This window comes from Rhinichthys klamathensis, unplaced genomic scaffold (assembly GCF_029890125.1).
Source record: "Rhinichthys klamathensis goyatoka isolate OS25496 unplaced genomic scaffold, OSU_Roscu_1.1 h1tg000123l_1, whole genome shotgun sequence".
Lineage (NCBI taxonomy): Eukaryota > Metazoa > Chordata > Actinopteri > Cypriniformes > Leuciscidae > Rhinichthys > Rhinichthys klamathensis.
The window spans coordinates 905789-925432 of record NW_026606660.1 but is presented as its reverse complement, the minus strand read 5'-3'; the positions used below and the strand labels follow the sequence as shown (position 1 = coordinate 925432).

Sequence of the window (19644 nt, the reverse complement as noted above, 5' to 3'; positions counted from 1 at the left end):
TCGTAAATGCTGGTCTCTCAACTGAGGTTGTTGAGACCATTTTAAACTCTAGAGCCCCCTCCACGAGGAAACTGTATGCATTTTTAATGGAATGTATTCACTTTATGGTGCAAATAACTTCAGTTGGACCCAGTTAACTGCCCGGTGGCTTCAGTACTGGAGTTCCTCCAGAGTCGCTTCTCTGACGGGCTCTCCCCGTCCACGCTTAAGGTCTATGTGGCGGCCATAGCTGCCTTCCACACGCCTCTAGGGGTGGGCACCTTGGGGAGACACCCACTAATTGTACCTTTCCTTCGTGGAGCTAGAAAGGATGAGGCCTGTCATCCAGTCCAGAGTTACCTCTTTTAAACTAACCTCCTTTAAGCATGAGAAGATTTGTGTGTGAAAACAGAAAAATCTGAGCCATGATATATTGAAGGGCAGATAAATGTGACATTTATTATAATGGGTTTATGTGAAGAATGTTTGAAGTTCACAAATTAAAAGTTGTTGTATTTTGTAAAGCCTACATTTTTTATTTTTTAAATTGATAGCTTTTAATTATACTGTAATGCTGAATGGCTAAAATTGAGAAAAAAATATTCATAGAGACGTAGCAGTGTTGGTATCGGCGATACCATTGATACCAAAAGATGCCATTAAACAAGTATTTAAAATATACTGTCCTTATGTTGTTTCTACATTAATTTGGAGATTCAATGTGAAATTTTTACAATAATATATTTAAAACGTTAATGTTAGGTGCAGTTAATCGCGATTAATTACAGAAAAATACGCGATTAATAAGAAAATTTGTCAATTGACAGCACTAGTTTCTAATTGTCATCTTTTATTTAAACATGTATTTTTTCCCCACTGTAATTGTCTTCTCTAAGCTGGATGCATGCGATACTGCCTAAGAATTTGGCCAAAATGATCTTATATGTTATTATGACGCCTATCTCTTCAAACAGATTTTGGGACACATTAAAATAGTCATTAGGTTTTGGAGCAGAGCTGTAGAAAGTGCTGGATTAAAGTGAAGATGTTGTGTACCTGCTCCTCTTGCTGAACAAGCTGGCTGAGTTTCTTCCTCCGCTTTTCTCCCACTTTAGACACGATGGGGTTCAGCAGACGGAACTCCTCGCTCCGCTCATCCACCTGGTAATCCGGGTTCTCAAACATCACCTTGAAACGGTCGTCCATCAGGAGATTGTCTACGGCCTGGGAAAGACAAAAAGATGATAGCAAATGTTTTAAAAAGATTTAAAAGATCACTCCAATGTCTGAAATATTTCTATAGTAAATCAGTGTGAAAGAAACATTGCCCACATTGGCTTTTTTCTTCCTCTTCTTGCTTGGAAGCTCACTTTCCTCCATGAGTTTCAAGGCCAGTTCCTTATTGACCTTAGGCAGCTTCTGCTTAGAGATAAGAGAGAGAGAAACAGTCAAAGCATTGACCATAACAGACTCTGAGGAATTAGAAAGATTACATTCACTCAACCTACAGCTCTATAATTTCAGCGATGAGGAATCCAGTCATAAGTATGTCACAGAATTTGGCTAATTTTGGATGAATAAACAAAAAGTAGCCAAAAAAATTAAAGGGATTTCATTACCACAGCTAACTAAAACATTTCTGAAAACTGTATTCAGTGATTTTCTGGTAACACTTTATTTTACATTGTCCTTGTTAATATGTACTTACCATATTAATAAAAGTAAATTATGCATAATTACATGCAACTAACCCTCAACCAAACCCTAATCCTACCCTAACCCTATAGTAAGTACATGTAGTTAATTAATATTACTTAGTACTTAAATGTACAATTACACTGTAACAAGGACACTAAAATAAAGCGTTAACTTTTCTGTAACAAGCTTTCTTTAAGCCAATCCTTCTGTCATTCTTCATCTGCCACGTTTACTCGTAGCTGAGAGAAGCACACAGTCAAACATGCAGACAGCGTTACCTTGAGCTGGACTCTCTGAGCTCTCGACTCATCGATCTTCTGTCGGATTCGGTCCTTACGGTACTCTTCATAGGCGAACGGGTTCGCCATGGTCTTTACCTACAGAAAAGCACAGCAATCAAACATGTATCATCATTTAACCATTTAAAAGATGTCTTTTAGAGAACATGCACAAATGCCCTGACACAAATCTGCACCTTGTGGTAGAGCCTGATGTCCATGAAGAAGCCGTGCATGTAGGCCCGGAGAAGAGCCGAACCAATCAGATGCGTCAGACCTTAGTGGGGGAAAACAAGCTAAATTACAGGAACTCATCCAATTACAAAGAACACTATGGTGAAAATTTTGCACAAATAACATAACCAATTTAGTTGGTCCCAATCGACAATTTGTTTTCTTGGTATGGACACGTTTAAAGCACAGATTTAAAGTACTAATATCAAAGTAATATAAACTTATAAGTTAAAAATGAAGGCAAGTCACCTTTATTTATATAGCGCTTTTAACAATATAGATTGTTTCAAAGCAGCTTTACAGTGATAATAGGAGATTAAAGGTTTGAAATTTTGAAAAAGTTATCATCTCCGCGTAAACTTCAAAAACGCGAATCTTTGAAAACGCTGACGGCATATTACGTGTTCAGTTTATAGGTGTGTGTGTTTGAATATATATGTGCGCAGGCGTGTAGTGTTTCTTTACAAATTGACCTGTCTGGCCTTAAAAATTCATTATACAGCATTTTTTGTCGCTTCCGTGTATCAATGTGAACTGGAATCAAAGAAGACTATTATTGTGCCACTTTGCGTTTGTTTGTGGTTAGTGGAACATTAATAGTTAATGTGATGAACTCCAGTTGTGGTTCCTCTGCTTTCTGTGTAAAGTTCAGCAGAACTGACTTACGTCCACTAAACATCACCTTGACATCAGTTAAAGTCATTTAGTAAAAATTATTTATTAGTTATGAGAAAAACGTGAGCAAAATTGGTTTAATACTTTAATGCAATGACATTCAGACAAGTTACATAGGCCTAGTGCTTTGAACAATACAGATTGTTTCGAAAATCTGTTAATTTTCGAAAACTTATCAATGTGTTAATGTTAAAGTTCATCAATTATGAAACAAATTCCATTTCATCTGTAAAGCAGCTCTACAGAAGACAAGTGACATTATTCAGCTCATTGATTAAATTCAGTTCAACAAGTGTAAACGTAGCAAAGTTAACGTTATCTCAATTCGGTTCAAATTTTGTTCTCATTTGATAATGTCAGTGCAGTAAAATTGATAATATTACTGAATATTAAGTATCTTTTAAACCCCAACTCAGCAAAGCCAAAGGCGACAGTGGCAAGGAACCCAAAGTCATCAGGTGACAGAAGAGGAGGGAAAAAGTGTGTGAATACATTTTGAAGGCACTGCAGTCTGTAAGCATGATAGTTTCCATGCAGTATAACCTCCATGATCACCACCTAAACACTCAGACACACTCTTGAAGTTTGAGCACCCTGAACCAACAACATTTGTCCTGCTTATATGGCATTTTCATTGTTTTCATTGATTTAAAATGACAAGGTTCAAAGAAGAGACACAAAGCATTTCAAGAATTCAGCTGAGCTTTGTCTGTATTGAGCAGGGATGAGCTATTCTATAGATAAAATTCACTGATATCAGCAAAGAGGCTGATGCTCAGCGATTACACTACTGACGAAACACACATCAGTGAATCACAAAACACATGAATAGATCCAGACCCACAGCAGCAAATATGTCTCTGACGCATTCTAACCAGAATGCAAAGATTTCATCATACTCACTTCCATTAAATAGTGCAAAACACTAGAAAAACAGAGCTGGGGAAATAAAGAATAAAGGCATAGTTACTTTTTTGCCCATTCTTCTTTAAATTTTTGGTCTACTTTAATGCTTTGTGTATCAGAATACATCGTGTCATCGGGTTCATGATCAGACGTACTGCTGTATCAGTGTCCTTATTTGCACATACATTTCATTTGTTAAAATATGTGCGCATACGGTGCTGGTTCATGTTTGGAGTAGAAGAGTATGTGAAATATGTCTTTATTCTCATGTATAGCATGGAGAAACTGATGACGTAGAAACATACTCTCTCCAGCCACAGCTGCCAATCACCACTCCAAATTACCGTACATACCTCACTTTGGTTCAACTTCGCTTTTTAAAGCGGGAGAACAAAATAGCTAAAAAAATATCACTTTTCCCTTAATAATAAACATATTGAGTGTTATTGTGGTTTTCATTGATGTGCAACCTGCACATATTTGTTAACATCCCAAAAAAATGTGTTTTAGGGTTTCATGACGCTTTAATGCAAGTATCTTATTGGTGATCTTAGGACAGATTCTGCCACTTACCCAGGTTCTCCAGGTCTTTGCGGGTGACAAACTTGTAGTCGTCATAGATGGTGCTCTCCGGGTTCTCCTCAAGCTCCTCGGTGAGGTTATCCAGGAAGGAGCACCAGCGTGGAGCCGGACCGAGAGCCTGAAACACAGCGACACACAACAGAGAAACCGCGAGTCAATGGCAAATAAGGATCCTTCTCAGGTAGATCATAAAGCGCTTCCCAAAACATGGCGGTTTAGAGATATCATGAAGATGATCTTTAACAATTAAGGATCAATCTAACGAAAACGGTTGTAAATAATTGGTCAGAATTCACAGCAAAATTAAAAGAAGTTGCTTGAATGAAGAATATTTTATATGATTCGGGCAGCGTTACAAGTCAGATTGGATCGGAACATTTACATAATTTACGGAACATTTACATCATTAGACACTTATTTTTATTTGATTACATTTTAAATGATTCATTTCATTTTTGTTTTTTTAAGTTTTATGAATTAATTTTTTAGACACCATTTTTGAGATACAATTTTTATTAAATCCCGAAACATAATCCCGAAAAACAAAATACAATGGAGAAAACAGAATCAGGCAAAAAATAAAAAGGTTTTCATGTGTAAAAGTAGTAGCTTACTCTGAGGAGTTTACGTTGCAATTCCCCATTAATGGTATGAAATTAATATTGTTGTTAAATATCAATATCGCCAAAAATATGATTATACACCAACCCTAATTGTGTGTTTGGAGGAAATGTGATGAAAATAACATAAACAGGCTTCATTTTCTTTATGCAAAATGTTATTTAATTGTATAGTTTTCTTTTGAGTTTAGTGTGAAATGTGATCCAGACATTGATACAAGATTCACTGTTAGAAGTTCTGAACCATGTTCTGTTTGACAGAAATGTCAGTGTAGGGTTAGGGTTATGAAGGGCTTATAAACTGAAATGATTTTATTGAGATCTCGAGTTTGTAGTTCTTATTTCTGTATTGTGTGTACTCAACTCAGGTCCTGCCCTGACAGTCTTTCCTGTCTTGTCTCGGTTTAATGTATCTTTGTTTGCCTTGTGTCTTGGTCATGTGCTCTTCTAGTCCCGCCTCCTTGTTTCCCGTCACCACACCCCTTGGTTTAGTCCTTTTCTAGTCCTCATTTGCTTTTGATTGTGTTCACCTGATCCTCATGTGCTCTGCTGTCTTTATATTGTACTCCTTTCCCTCTTGTCTTTGCAATTGTTGTGTGCGTGCGTTTCTCACAGATCTTGTAAGTCAATGCTAGATTTAGTTTTGTTTGTCAGTTGTTTTGTACTCATTTAATTGAGATTTTTTCAGTTTTTTCTTTGTTCCTGATTTTTATTCTAGTCAAGTTCCAGTATTAATTTTGCTCTAGTTCTCCCAAGCTTCGTTTTTGTTTTCTCTCTTGTTTTTGATTTGATTGTTCAAGCCCCCTGTAGTCAATCATTTTATCCCTTAAAACTCAACTCTGATCACCAAAATGACAAATTTACAAATTTTTCCTTGAAAAAAATTCTTCACGCCTTAAAATATCTTGAATGTACCTCGACACCCTTGCCTCATTTAGTATACACCGTTCTATGAATATGCAAATTAGCCCCGCCTCCACTCACTCACACAGCTCAGAGATCCACTGGTTGACGATCACACGTCGATCTGATTGATCTCAGTTAGTTTGTGACGTCAGAAACACCAGCGATTTCAAACCGTGTCTTAGAGACTGTCTTTGGTTCACTGCAGTTTTAAGAGAAAATACTCAGCAATGCTGTCAACTTATGAATTTACACATGCTTTGTCATAAAGCATATTAAAAAACACCACATAGACATATAAACTCACCACAAGGGGAACTTTAACTATATATATAGGATTTGTGCTATATAAATAAACTTGCCTTGCCTTAACTAATATTTTATTTCTTTTCTCTCTTGTTCCCTGTAAGGTTGCAATCTTGTTTTATTTCTTTTTTTCAAGTTTCCAGTTATTTATTTCTAGACTTCTTTTGTTTGTTTACTTATTTATTTGCCAGATCCTGTTATTACAGTATTTAGTTTATTTATTTGATTTTCTCTACTCTTTACTCGGTTTAATTTGCTTTTATATCTTGTTGTCTTGGCCTATTAAATCTTGTCTTGTGTGTTGCGTTGACTCTCCTGGTCTAGCTAGTCTGGTGTTCCCTGAGCCGCTGCCTTGTGTCCATCTCTGCCGTCTCATCCCCAACCAACCTGTTCTCCAGTTGTGTATCCTTGCCTTATTGTTTGGTCTGTAATGTATTCCCACCTCACCTATCTTGTGCTGTTACTTGTTGTCAATAAATAACAACCGTTGGTTATTCTGCATCTGGGTCCTCCCTCTCAGAATTCCTGACACAGACAGAATAACTGCTCTCTTATTGCCAAACACACAGAGCTATATAATGTGCAGGTCTGGATCAGAAGGCAGTTTCTCAGAAGGGTTTCGGTTGCCCTTAACTGCCGCTGCTATAAACTATAAACACTATAAAGCCACAGGGAGGGTTGTTTTTACTTAGAAAGACATGAAAAGGTGTAATTGGTAGAAGGTGTTCACGGGAAGTGCCGTGACTAATCAAAGTACAAAGAATAAAATGTGCTCAAAGCATCTGCTCATTATCATGTCATTCTTCATATCACACCATCTGGTACTTACAGGAATGTAAAAGGTGTTCATTTTGGGATCTTCATTGGCAGTGAAAAGCATACCTGTAAATTGAGTCATATAGAAGCAATTAGAAAACAGAAACAACACACAAAACCCCTATATACGCGAGTCACCTTCAACAGCACGTGTCAGATGATGGTTACAGACGTGTGTGTGTCCATCAGATGTGTGTATGCAGGCCTTATCATTCAAACTGTGTAAATATAATCCACTCACAATAAAGCAACCGTTCAGGTTCGAGATCAGTAAGATTTTGGTCAGCATGTCTCTAATGCGCACCATATTTTTGATCAAATTAATTGGACCGTAAAACAGTAAAAAAGAAATCACTATTATTACAATTATTATAGATTTTAGATAGGAGTTATTGTATTGTTGTAAGATGTTTAATTGTATATTGTGTTATACTTTATATGCATGTACTTTTATATTTTAGTCATATATAAAAAAAGTTTGCCATATATGTATATGTACACTCACCTAAAGGATTATTAGGAACACCATACTAATACTGTGTTTGACCCCCTTTCGCCTTCAGAACTGCCTTAATTCTACGTGGCATTCAGAGGTGGAAAGTAACGAATTAAATTTACTCGCGTAACGTAATTGAGTAGTTTTTTTGTGTACTTCTACTTTTTTAAGTAGTTTTTAAAATCTGTACTTTTACTTTTACTTAAGTATGTTTTCTTTGAAGTATTGTACTTCGCTACATTTGAAATCATATCCGTTACTGAGTAAAAAATAATAAAAGAAAAAAAACACACTCCGGAAACTACTGCATTGATTGAAGGGCGGGAGAACAAACGCGCAAAAAAGGTGACGCAGAACCAGCTGAAGCTGAAACCGAAGCGCCAAGCGAATTATGGCCAGTTTGAAAATACTTTGTAGAAAAAAAGCGTGGTTGTCCTCGAGGATAGATATCCAATTTGCAAAAAATGTGGACGCAAAGTGGCTGCAAAAGGAGGATATAGGACACCATCCCTCCTGCAGATAAAGGTATGTCCCGATTTACGTGATGCAGAGGGAACCCCGGAATCCAGTCATGAAAATGAAATTTACATAACGCAGATCGATGTCACGTAAAACACGCAAAATAACGGATGGATGAATACATGGAAAGTAGAACTGTGCAATAAATCCAATCGCGACATGGTCTGTGAATATTTAAGCTTAGCACAAAAATACTGCATGTAAATATAACCCTATTTGTTCTGCTGAGCTGCGCAGCTTTGTCTACTACATACTAAAGTACGCGTGACATTCAGAGTCTCACAAACAATTTGAGGATATGAATACATGAACATTTCCAGAGCTGCTAAGAGAACGCCTAATGAGCATTTTCATAATTTTATTTGAGATAAACCATTGTCAAATACACTTTGAAACACTTTTTTACACTTTTGGTCTTCACTACAACCCGTCAAAATAAAAGTTTGGTTTTACTAGGAGAAATTAGGACAGAAATATATTACTATTATAGGCATACAATAGAACGTAGCCTACTTCTCTAAATAATAATAATAACATCAATAATAATACATTTTATTTAAACATTATTTAAAGGAATATATTTTTTGTCCATGGTTTAATTTAGTAAATCTGTCTTTGCAGCGCTTCCCCCAAAAATAAAAGGACACCATTTTAAATTTACATTTGATTACAACCGTTTTTGATAATATATTTGGATTAAATAATAAAAAGAAACATTAATTTTCTGAATAAAATACATTTCATAGGGCAATTTTTCTTAAACATTTTCTTAAATTATTAATGTTAAAAATAAGTTGTTAATCTAATTCATTATCAATGATCAAATTTAATTGATTAGACATGTTTTATTGAAATTTTAATAAACAAAACAAACAAATGGTTTCAAGTTTGTTATAATAAAAGCATTTGTTCAACCAAAAAAAAAATCCTGTTTTCATTAAAGGGGCACTTCACCTCTGGGAAGATGAATGTGTATTTAAAATGGGTCTGGGTCATTTATGTAGAAGAAATGAGCACGGTAATTCGAAAATACTACAGGTTTTCTACTGATACAAAGCTTAATGCTAAATCCTGAAGTGACCCTTTAATTTAACTGTCATTTAACTGAAAGAATAATAATAATAATAATACCCATAATTTAATAATACAGTTTATTTATTTATTAATTGATTAATACTGTAAACCGTGATATTTTCTGAGACATTATCATACTGTGAAAATCTCATACCATTACAACCCTACACGGGGGATTCCCCCAGACCACCCCCGCTGTTAAAAAAGTTACTCAGTAACTTTTACTCTGAGTAAATTTTAAATGAGCTACTTTTTACTTTTACTTGAGTAGATTTTTAGGCCAGTACTTTTACTTGTACTTAAGTACAATTTAATTGAAGTAGTAGTACTTTTACTTGAGTAGAATATTTTATTACTCTATCCACCTCTGGTGGCATTGATTCAACAAGGTGCTGAAAGCATTCTTTAGAAATGTTGGCCCATATTGATAGGATAGCATCTTGCAGTTGATGGAGATTTGTGGGATGCACATCCAGGGCACGAAGCTCCCGTTCCACCACATCCCAAAGATACTCTATTGGGTTGAGATCTGGTGACTGTGGGGGCCATTTTAGTACAGTGAACTCATTGTCATGTTCAAGAAACCAATGGGCTATATGCACGCATAACTTCCGCGTTTGACGCAAGGATGCTCTTGCGTTTCCGGTTGGGGAGATTTAAAGCGGAGGAAAACCGAGGAAAACGGGATTATGGCAGAGTCTTCACAATTTACTGTCCTCTCGTCTTTGAAACGAAACTTTAATACGTTTAGATGTAATTTTATATATAGTTATGTTTATTTAATATAATAACAAAGAAGCATAAACAAAATGAGGGGTGTCTGTTTTGTCTGTTTTTGTGACTAACGTTTCTTTAGTATAGCAACAGAGTATAAAAACCAATATAAATTCTCGGTATAGCATTGGACTCTACTATAGGCGGTAGTGTTGTCAAAAAAGTCGATACTTCGGTACCAAGTCGGTACTAAAAAAAATTAACGGTTACGGTACCAGCTTTTCTAGGTACCGAGTACCGGGTTAATCCGGTTCTTGATGCGCTGTCCGAAAGGTGCAGAGTTGCGTCCTCTTCATAAAAACACTGAGACATGGCGACCGGCGGCGCTGCTAATGCGTTGGCTCTGAATCCACTTGTTGACAAGAAAGGAGGAAAGAGCCACATATGGAAATATGTTGAATTAGGCTAATGTCACGTTGCCATAAAGGGCCGTTCACACGTTCACATAGCACGTTTTTTTGCGCGTGCAAATTTCAAATGTAGGCGCGCGGGAAGCGCGCTCATAATAGAAGCGACGTGCGAGCTTGTTTTTCCAGGCGCGTCACTGTTTATGGTTGCATAGCGGAGACACGCGAGAGCGATCGCTTGTGGAGAGAAGGAGAAAGCGGTGCAAACTGCGCTCCCCGTGATGACGAGGAAGTATCAGCAAATCATTTATTGATTTCTAGCCCTTGCATTAGAAATCAGCTACATGGTTCTCAAGTTTTGAAGACAGGCAAGAGTGACATTTTTGGCAGTTTTGGATTAAATAAAAGTAGGCTACAGTTAAGTCAAATAAAACATGTTTTATCTCCTGTATAGTTTGGTAACACTACAATAAGATACCATTCATTAACATTACTTAATGTGTTAACATCAACACATTGAGTGAACAATATATTTTTACAACATTAATTAATGTTTGTGAATGTTATTTAATACAAACACTTGATTGTTCATGTTTGTTCACTTCATTCATTGTGCATTAAATAATGTTAAAAAATGTATTAGTATATATTTAAATTAACCCCAAGGAGAATAATTGCTACAGTATATAACTATGGTTTATTGTTAGGTCATTTTATCTAATGTTATCTAACAAATAGAATCTTATTGTAAAGTGTTTTTAATACTACAGTTTCCATCTTTGTAACTGTGATATACACTTTAATATATGTAAATGTTATCTAAATTAAGCTTTGGTACCGAAATTGGTACCGAGAACCGTGGATTTTCACTGGTATTGGTACCGAATACTGAAATTTTGGTACCGTGACAACACTAATAGGCGGAAGTAATCCAGCATCCTTAGACCTTCACCGGAAATACCGCCGTGCATAGAGCCCATTTGAAATGATTCGAACTTTGTGACATGGTGCATTATCCTGCTGGAAGTAGCCATCAGAGGATGGGTACATGTTGGCCATAAAGGGATGGACATGGTCAGAAACAATGCTCAGGTAGGCCGTGGCATTTAAACGATGCTCAAGTGGCACTAAGGGGCCTAAAGTGTGCCAAGAAAACATCCCCCACACCATTACACCACCACCACCAGCCTGCACAGTGGTAACAAGGCATGATGGATCCATGTTCTCATTCTGTTTACGCCAAATTCTGACTCTACCATCTGAATGTCTCAACAGAAATCGAGACTCATCAGACCAGGCAACATTTTTCCACAGGACTGCCGCATACCGGATGTTTTTCCCTTTTCACACCATTCTTTGTAAACCCTAGAAATAGTTGTGCATGAAAATCCCAGTAACTGAGCAGATTGTGAAATACTCAGACCGGCCCGTCTGGCACCAACAACCATGCCACGCTCAAAATGGCTTAAATCACCTTTCTTTCCCATTCTGACATTCAGTTTGGAGTTCAGGAGATTGTCTTGACCAGGACCACACCCCTAAATGCATTGAAGCAACTGCCATGTGATTGGTTGATTAGATAATTGCATTAATGAGAAATTGAACAGGTGTTCCTAATAAACCTTTAGGTGAGTATATATATAATTATTATTTTGTCATATATAAAATGGCAATACAAAAAGTTTTTGAAAGAAGTCTCTTCTGCTCACTAAGGCTGCATTTATTTGATCAAAAATACAAAAAATATTGATGAATACTATTATAACAATTTAAAATATGAATATAATTTGAATATATTTAAAAATTTAATTTATCCCTGTGATCAAAGCTGAATTTTCAGTATCATTATTTATTATTAAACATGTATTATTATCATCATCATCATCAATGTTAAAAACAGTTGTGCTGCTTCATATTTATTTCTGGAAACCGTGGTATCTAGCGTTTGCAGCATTTTGCTGCTTCATATTTATTTCTGGAAACCGTGGTATCTAGCGTTTGCAGCATTTATTTGAAATCGAAATCATTTGTAACATTATTAATGTCTTTACTGTAACTTTTGATCATTTAATGCGTCCTAGATGAATAAAAGTATTAATTTAGTTAAAAAAAAAAAACTCTTGAACATTAGTGTAGGTGTGCTAGTTTTATGTATCACGGTCTTTCTTCTAACATTCAAAAAATATTTATTAAAACTGAAAACCCAAATCAGTACTTCACATCTATTTATTAATCTGGCATGTTGGCATTACTGCTAAATAAATCCTTCAGGATAATACAAGATCCTCTTTTGGTCCTGTAGTGATAATGACTGGCAGATTGCCTTTTAAAAGGGGTGAGATACATTAAAAACTCTTCATGGGGTTTTAAATATCTTTTGTTTAACACAAACAGAGACGTTCTCATTCTAGTTCTAGAGAGCATCTGATTGGACAAAAAAAGAAATGCTTGTACACACCCCTGTGAGCAAGTTGATATCAATCATTTTGCTCTGCTTTCCAGTAAAAGAAAAACTGTAACTTTTAAATATATATTTCTTCTACAAAGTTTATGTTGGCATGTCCAGCGGTGTATAAATGACCTTAAAGCTCACACACAAGGGCGAAACGCCACACAATTCTAATTTAGGTTTCATGGGGTCAGATAGAAATTAACTAGTATCTTGTTGTGGTTAAACTTCAGTTCTATTTGTGTGAACTAACCTGAGCCGGGGTAGAGACACACATCATTGACGTTGGCCTGCGGTTCGATGGAGGAAAATACTCTTCCCTGAAATCAAGACAAAAAAACAAAAAGTAGTTATGCTTTTGATGTTTTTCCAATAAAGGATCCATGCTGAATGTCTAGAATAAAGAAATACACCAGCGAAGCCGGTCTTACATTGTCTTTGTGCCACATCTTGATGATTTTGGAGTCGGCGGACAGCACCAGGTCCAGCGGCTCGTGGAAGTGAAGGGATTTGATGGGAAGACCATAGTAATGATCTTTAACTAGCAGAGGATGTGAAGAACGAAGATCATAGACCAGAATCTGAGGAGGCATCACAACTCCAAGTCAAAACAAGCACTGCTGGCCATGAATCTGAGTTTACGTTTGCTCTCTCCTTTGAGCTGAGGTGTCTCTATTTTACCAAGACTTTACACTTTAAATGTGAGGGTAGTGACCTGTCCGGTGCTGGTGCCCACCGCCATTCCCAGAGAGCCGTTGAACTTCAGAGCGCTGACGGACGGCAGACCTTCCACCCTTCAAACACAGGACATCAGACGGTTATTATAGTGTTGTCAAAAGTACCGACTTCAGTAAAGAAATTTAAAAAATGTCACGGTTTTAGCGCTGTTGGGCGGAATCGTAAACACCTCTGATTGGCCATTGTGTTCATGAGCTCATCAAATATGTCTGTGATTGGCTACAATGATCAGTGCTTCAAAAACATGTTGTAAATATACATCAATGACGCTCTTCACGAGCGCTTACAGATACACTCGAGAGCGTTTGAAAGCAGGCGTCTATGGGCGTCAAAATAAATAGACAGATTTCTGAAGGATCATGTGACACTGAAGAATGGAGTAATGATGCTGAAAATTCAGCTTTGATCACAGGAATAAATTACATTTTTACATATATAGAAATCAGTTCTTTAAATTGCAATAGTATTTCAAAATATTACTGATTTTCTGTTTTGATCAAATAAATGCAGCCTCGGTGAGCAGGAGAGACATCTTTCAGAAACATAAATAAACCCTGTAATTTGTCCAAACTTAGTATATTTAATGTGATATCTCAGGTCTTCTGAAGCCATATGATAAACAGACTGAACCTTATTCACAGAAAATCTTGTTTAACAGTCGTGGCCACCGACATTTTCATCGCACAACACATCTTATGAGTCGCCAGAATAACACAATCACACGAGTATAGATAGACGAGATGGAGAATAAACAATGACAAATGGTTCATTCTTGGCTGAACACTGAACTATTTCTGTTCATGAATAACTGAGATGAATGAAACGTACTCAGTGGCGTCAGTGATGCTGCTGAGAGCGCAGTCCAGAACGCCCACTCGGCCCCGGACACGAGGATCCCAGCAGTCCACTCTGCCCTTCACAAACACACACGCTCATTGATACACAGCAGCACAAACATCAGTCGGTCTACTGGCATCAACACATACCTCTAATGTTCCCGCAGCAAACAAGTTATGAACGGGGTTGATGTCGCACACGTTGATTTCCCTGCGAAAATACGAGAAGTTTATCATGACAGTGAAAACATCTCAAACTATAATAAACAGCATTTTCTATTCCTTTCTTATATGTTATTGTTGCAGTCGCTCTTTAATTGAGAGAATATATGTGTCATTTTAAAGGAACACTCCGACTTTTTGGGACTTTAGCCTATTCACCTTATCCCCCAGAGTTAGATAAGTCCATACATACCTTTTTCATCTCCGTGCGTGCTATAAGTCTGTTTGACGCACCCACCGCTAGCCTAGCTTAGCACAAAGACTGGATGTAAATGGTTGCAGCTAGCATACTAATCCAAATAAGTGACAAAATAACGCAAACATTTTCCTATTTACATGTTGTGATTTGTATAGTCACAGAGTGTACAAAAAACAAAGTCACATGAGACACAGACATATTTTAACTCTCTGGGGTCGGCGGTCTCGCCGGCGATACCAGCTCACTTTTTTCCTTATCAGTGCAAAAGAGACTCAAATTACTCTGTTAATTTTGATCTTACATATAAGTGTTGTACATCATTCGATCCTGTTAAGTTTGTATTTGTTTTGTGGAACCTCATAATAAAAACAAAGTGTTGTGCTTTTCGCCTAATAAAGAAAAATAAACATGATGCGGGTTCTGCGTTCTCTCTGTCAGTGAAGTCCATTCTGAAACGCGTCCGAAAAATCATCTGTAACTCTGCAAATACTCAGTCAAACAGGTATACAGGCACACAGGCATGAAGCCTGAATTATCTTCTTTTAAATGAAGTAATTTATATAAAAAAAAATTGTTCTCATTTTATGTAATCTGTACGAAAAGAGAGAGATGATAGTCGTTCTCGTCTCAGCTCATTAAAGTTAATTTGACCACGCCCACGGAGCGCGCGCTCTATTCAAACACAAATGCTCTGAGGCGATCCACGCCCACATCAGCTGGATAATAACCCACCGAAAGAGACTCAGATTTACGACGCTGTGAGGAATAATAGTACTATCTTAATAATAATCCTGGAAAAAATTACCTCAGAAGTAGGCTACAGGTAGTTTCATTTGGAGGAGCAATGGATCCAGCCGAGGAAATAGGTACATTCTTTATTTTCAAGTGCTTTGTTCTAATCGAGATATGGAATAGTGTCTGTAAACAAAAAGACTGTTTGAATCGCGTTTTTGTGTGTGAATGAATGAACAGCTTTTACCTAACTATATCCCAATACTGAGATGAGTAAAAATCTACTGAAATATGTTGAAATAAAATATTTTTGTATAAGCAACGTATTAAACTGCAAATTAACATTTATATGTCCTAATCATAAAAACGATATGTTACATATGAAAGACAAGATGTCGTTTTTACTGTAAAATACTGCCACATCAAATAAGCTTGTTTGCTAAGATGTTATTATAGTGTTTGTTCGATTGTAAGCTATATTCAAACTAATTAATCCGCAACTGTGAAATATGTATGATAAAATGTATACTTTAGTATATAATACAAAGAAAGATTACATTTGAAATATAGTTAAAATTTTAATTGTTGTTGTAATTGTAACCTTTTTATTAAAATAGCAAAAATATATGTAGGCTACATATAAATAAATCTTAGGTAAATCTTAAAAGCTCAATATAAGCCTCCTCTTTAAATTATTTGTATTGTGTTTTATTAGTGACACATTTGGGATACATTCCCAAACTTTCTGTAAAAACAGTATGATAATTAACTGCACAATTACTAGAAATTTTTACATTTGATATTATACAATTTGCAAGCACAATTTGAAAAATAAATAAATAATTGGAACTGTGAACCAATTTTGTATTATATAGGCATCTATATATATATATATATATATTGTCATTGCATTCTTGTGGCTCAGTGACACACCTGAATGAAAGGCTCATTAGTATGCAGCCCGATTATGCGCTCATTATGCGGGCCCATTGTCTTCTCAGGTGTGAATCACAGCAGGTCACACCCCTGCGCATATTGCCTTTCCAAACAAAAAGTGTCATTTTTAAATTTAAACCAATCTATTGTTTTATGTGAATGATAAGACAGGATGATTTTCAGATCATTTTGAAGAAAAAACTCTAGGCGACAACATCCATTAGTCAAAAGTCTTGTGGACAGATATTTAGTATGTGTTTTGTGGCCTTATTTCAGAAACTTTAAGTTTTAGTTTTTTCAATAACTACGCATAAACAATATTCTCTCAAAAATGTACATACATGTTGATAACACATTATGGTAGCCCTGTGTGTGCTAAATAGAGTGTAATTTCACCTGTGCCAGTAATATGTTTATAAGCAACTGAAAAAAGCACAAATGTCAGAGTATGTCAAAACATCTCAAGGACCTCAAAAACACCTTGGACCCCAGAGGGTTAACCGTATAAATACTGGGAACTATATTCTCTGAAGGCGAAGCACTGCTACTTGGGCGGAGTGATAACCGCAGCACCTGAGACGCGCCGTGGTGAGGAGCAGAGAGCGAGTCTCAGGTGCTGCGGTTATCACTCCGCCCAAGTAACAGTGCTTCGCCTTCAGAGAATATAGTTCCCAGTATATATACGGTTAAAATATGTCTGTGTCTCATGTGACTTTGTTTTTTGTACACTCTGTGACTATACAAATCACAACATGTAAATAGGAAAATGTTTGCGTTATTTTGTCACTTATTTGGATTAGTATGCTAGCTGCAACCATTTAGATCCAGTCTTTGTGCTAAGCTAGGCTAGCGGTGGGTGCGTCAAACAGACTTATAGCACGCACGGAGATGAAAAAGGTATGTATGGACTTATCTAACTCTGGGGGATAAGGTGAATAGGCTAAAGTCCCAAAAAGTCGGAGTGTTCCTTTAAATGTGTATGTCCCACAGCTAGACTACACATTAAAAACGTTAAGAAATAGTGATCATTACTAAAAAATATACATTTCTTATTAGGGGTGTAACGATACCCTCATGACAAGATTTGATACATATCACGATACTGAACTAACGATATGATATTATTGTGATACTCCAAGACATATGATAAAAGGTAAACAAAAAAATGTACTGTTGATTAAAATGCTAAATTTGATATTACAAAATGTAAATGAATAGGCTTGGACTTGGTGCTGGAAACCCAAAGCACAGGACAATAGAGACATCAGAATAACAATATTCATGATTCTGAAGCAGAAAATACAGAATTATTTTAAACTAACATATATGCATTCAGTCACTGACTAGATGTGTTTAAAATAACGTAGGCCACTTTTTACTGGAAACATCAGACATTTGGCATCATCAGGACCCACAAATATTCTCCCATTGCATTATTTTACGTTATACTCAACATTATATAAAGTAGTTTAATGTAGTAGTGACACTAAAACTCTGAAAACTTTTATTTTTTCTCACACAGAAGTTTTCATTTTGGGTGAACTATACACAATACGTATAGTCACTATCCACGATACATATTGATGCATTTTTTTATTGGGATATATTGTTACACCCCTGTTCCTTAATCGATTGATTCAAAATGCACCCTGAAGTGTTGGTGTTCAGGGTTGTAGAACGGCGCCCTCTGGCGGAGAGATACTTACGCAGCGTCTGTCTTTAAGGAGTTCAGGAATCTGCCCTGTTCAAGATTCAGCCTGTAGATCTCTGAGCTACACATGCATTAGAAAAACAAAAGAGAGGACACAACGTTAAGAGTCAAATGGGGATTTGCACAGTCCCGTGTATGTCTATAATTTGTAATGGTTCTAAAGGTCGTTTAATAACAAAAATTGCAATGAAAAAAATCAAAGCGAATCGAAGATAAAAGGTCCATTGACATCGAGAGAGAATTGAAAAAGTGTTCACTTGTGTTCATGTCAGATGGACAGACGTCAGTCGTTCTAGAAAATCAGCCCACATTTTTTATCCATCATCTGATTATAAATATTTCACTTGCTTTAATGCATTTATGTACTGATAGCATCATAGCTTATGCTTTACTGATCGCTTATGACATAGATACGCAAATAAATGGATATGAAATATTACACAACTGGTCAAAAGCTTGGGATCAGTAAGATATTTGATGTTTTTAAGAGAAGTCTCGTCTGCATTTATTTGATCAAAAATACAATAAAACAGTAATATACAGCATCAAAAGAACAGCATTCATTTGAAATCGAAATCGTTTGTAACATTGTAAATGTCTTTACTGTCACTTTTGATCAATATAATCAAAAGCAAATTGCTTAATAAAAGTGGTCTTAATAAATAAAGAAATAGGTAACACTTTACAATAAGGCTTAATTTGTAAATAATTTTAGATAACATGATCTAACAATGAAAAATACTTCTTCAGCATTTATTAATCTTAGTTAATGTTAATTTCAGCATTTACCTAAAATCAAAAGATGTGTTAACATTAGTTAAGTAATTAGTTACTTAGTTAGTAACATGAACAAACAATGAACAGATGGACTTAATTAACTAACATTAACAAAGAGTAATAAATACAGTAAGAAATGTATTACTCATGTTACAGTTCATGTTAGTTTGTACATTAATAATGTTAGCAAAAGAAATGTTAGCAAGAGTATTACCAATAATCACTGATCCCTTTCTAACAGCAGACAAAGAAAAGAATAATAAAATAAAAAAGCAGTTTAAGGATGATTATAAAAATACAAGCCTGCAGAATGCCACGCTTGACCAATCATAAATCCCAGACAACCATAAAAGGAATATATTCAGTATAATGACAACAGTATATTTGCTCTTGGTGTGAACAGTCTCTGTTTTTACCTGGCACCAACAAAGTAGAGATCGCAGGAAGGGTAGTGGTAGGAGAAGTCTCGGCCAAACTTGGGGATGCGGGTCTTATAGTAGTGCCCGTGCTGAGAGTGGAACGACACACTGCGGTCCATGTGCAGAAACACCAGCTGGGACACACAAAACAGACTGAAATCACATCACTTTTGTTTTTCTATTTAAGTCAACGTTTGTCATATCACAACATAAACTCTCCAACATCATGATGACAGGGTCTTTTAAAAATCCATTTTAAAGTCGGCATGAAACGGGCGTTGCACTCGTCGATTCTTCCCTGTTCCTTTCATAGACTTTAAAACCATTTAAAGTCCCCCTGTGGTGAAAATCAAGCTTTTCAATGTTGTTTATATGTCTATGTGGTGTTTTAAATATGCTTTAAGACAAACCGTGTGTA

The 19644-nt window shown here is 36.2% G+C and overlaps 1 protein-coding gene across 1 annotated transcript in view; it reads right to left on the bottom strand.

Annotated features, from left to right (window-relative positions):
* Positions 1–19644, bottom strand: part of nol10 (nucleolar protein 10) — a 42851-nt gene that overhangs the window by 19682 nt on the left and 3525 nt on the right. Inside the window, exons 6-18 of the mRNA XM_056255851.1 lie at positions 19224–19360; positions 18026–18091; positions 14381–14441; positions 14223–14308; positions 13372–13450; positions 13088–13237; positions 12910–12976; positions 7011–7063; positions 4344–4470; positions 2153–2232; positions 1956–2054; positions 1312–1398; positions 1036–1203 (exon numbers count right to left, since the gene is read on the bottom strand). Of these exons, the coding sequence (XP_056111826.1) occupies positions 1036–1203; positions 1312–1398; positions 1956–2054; positions 2153–2232; positions 4344–4470; positions 7011–7063; positions 12910–12976; positions 13088–13237; positions 13372–13450; positions 14223–14308; positions 14381–14441; positions 18026–18091; positions 19224–19360 (1260 nt within the window). The remainder of the gene's footprint in view (positions 1–1035; positions 1204–1311; positions 1399–1955; positions 2055–2152; positions 2233–4343; positions 4471–7010; positions 7064–12909; positions 12977–13087; positions 13238–13371; positions 13451–14222; positions 14309–14380; positions 14442–18025; positions 18092–19223; positions 19361–19644) is intronic.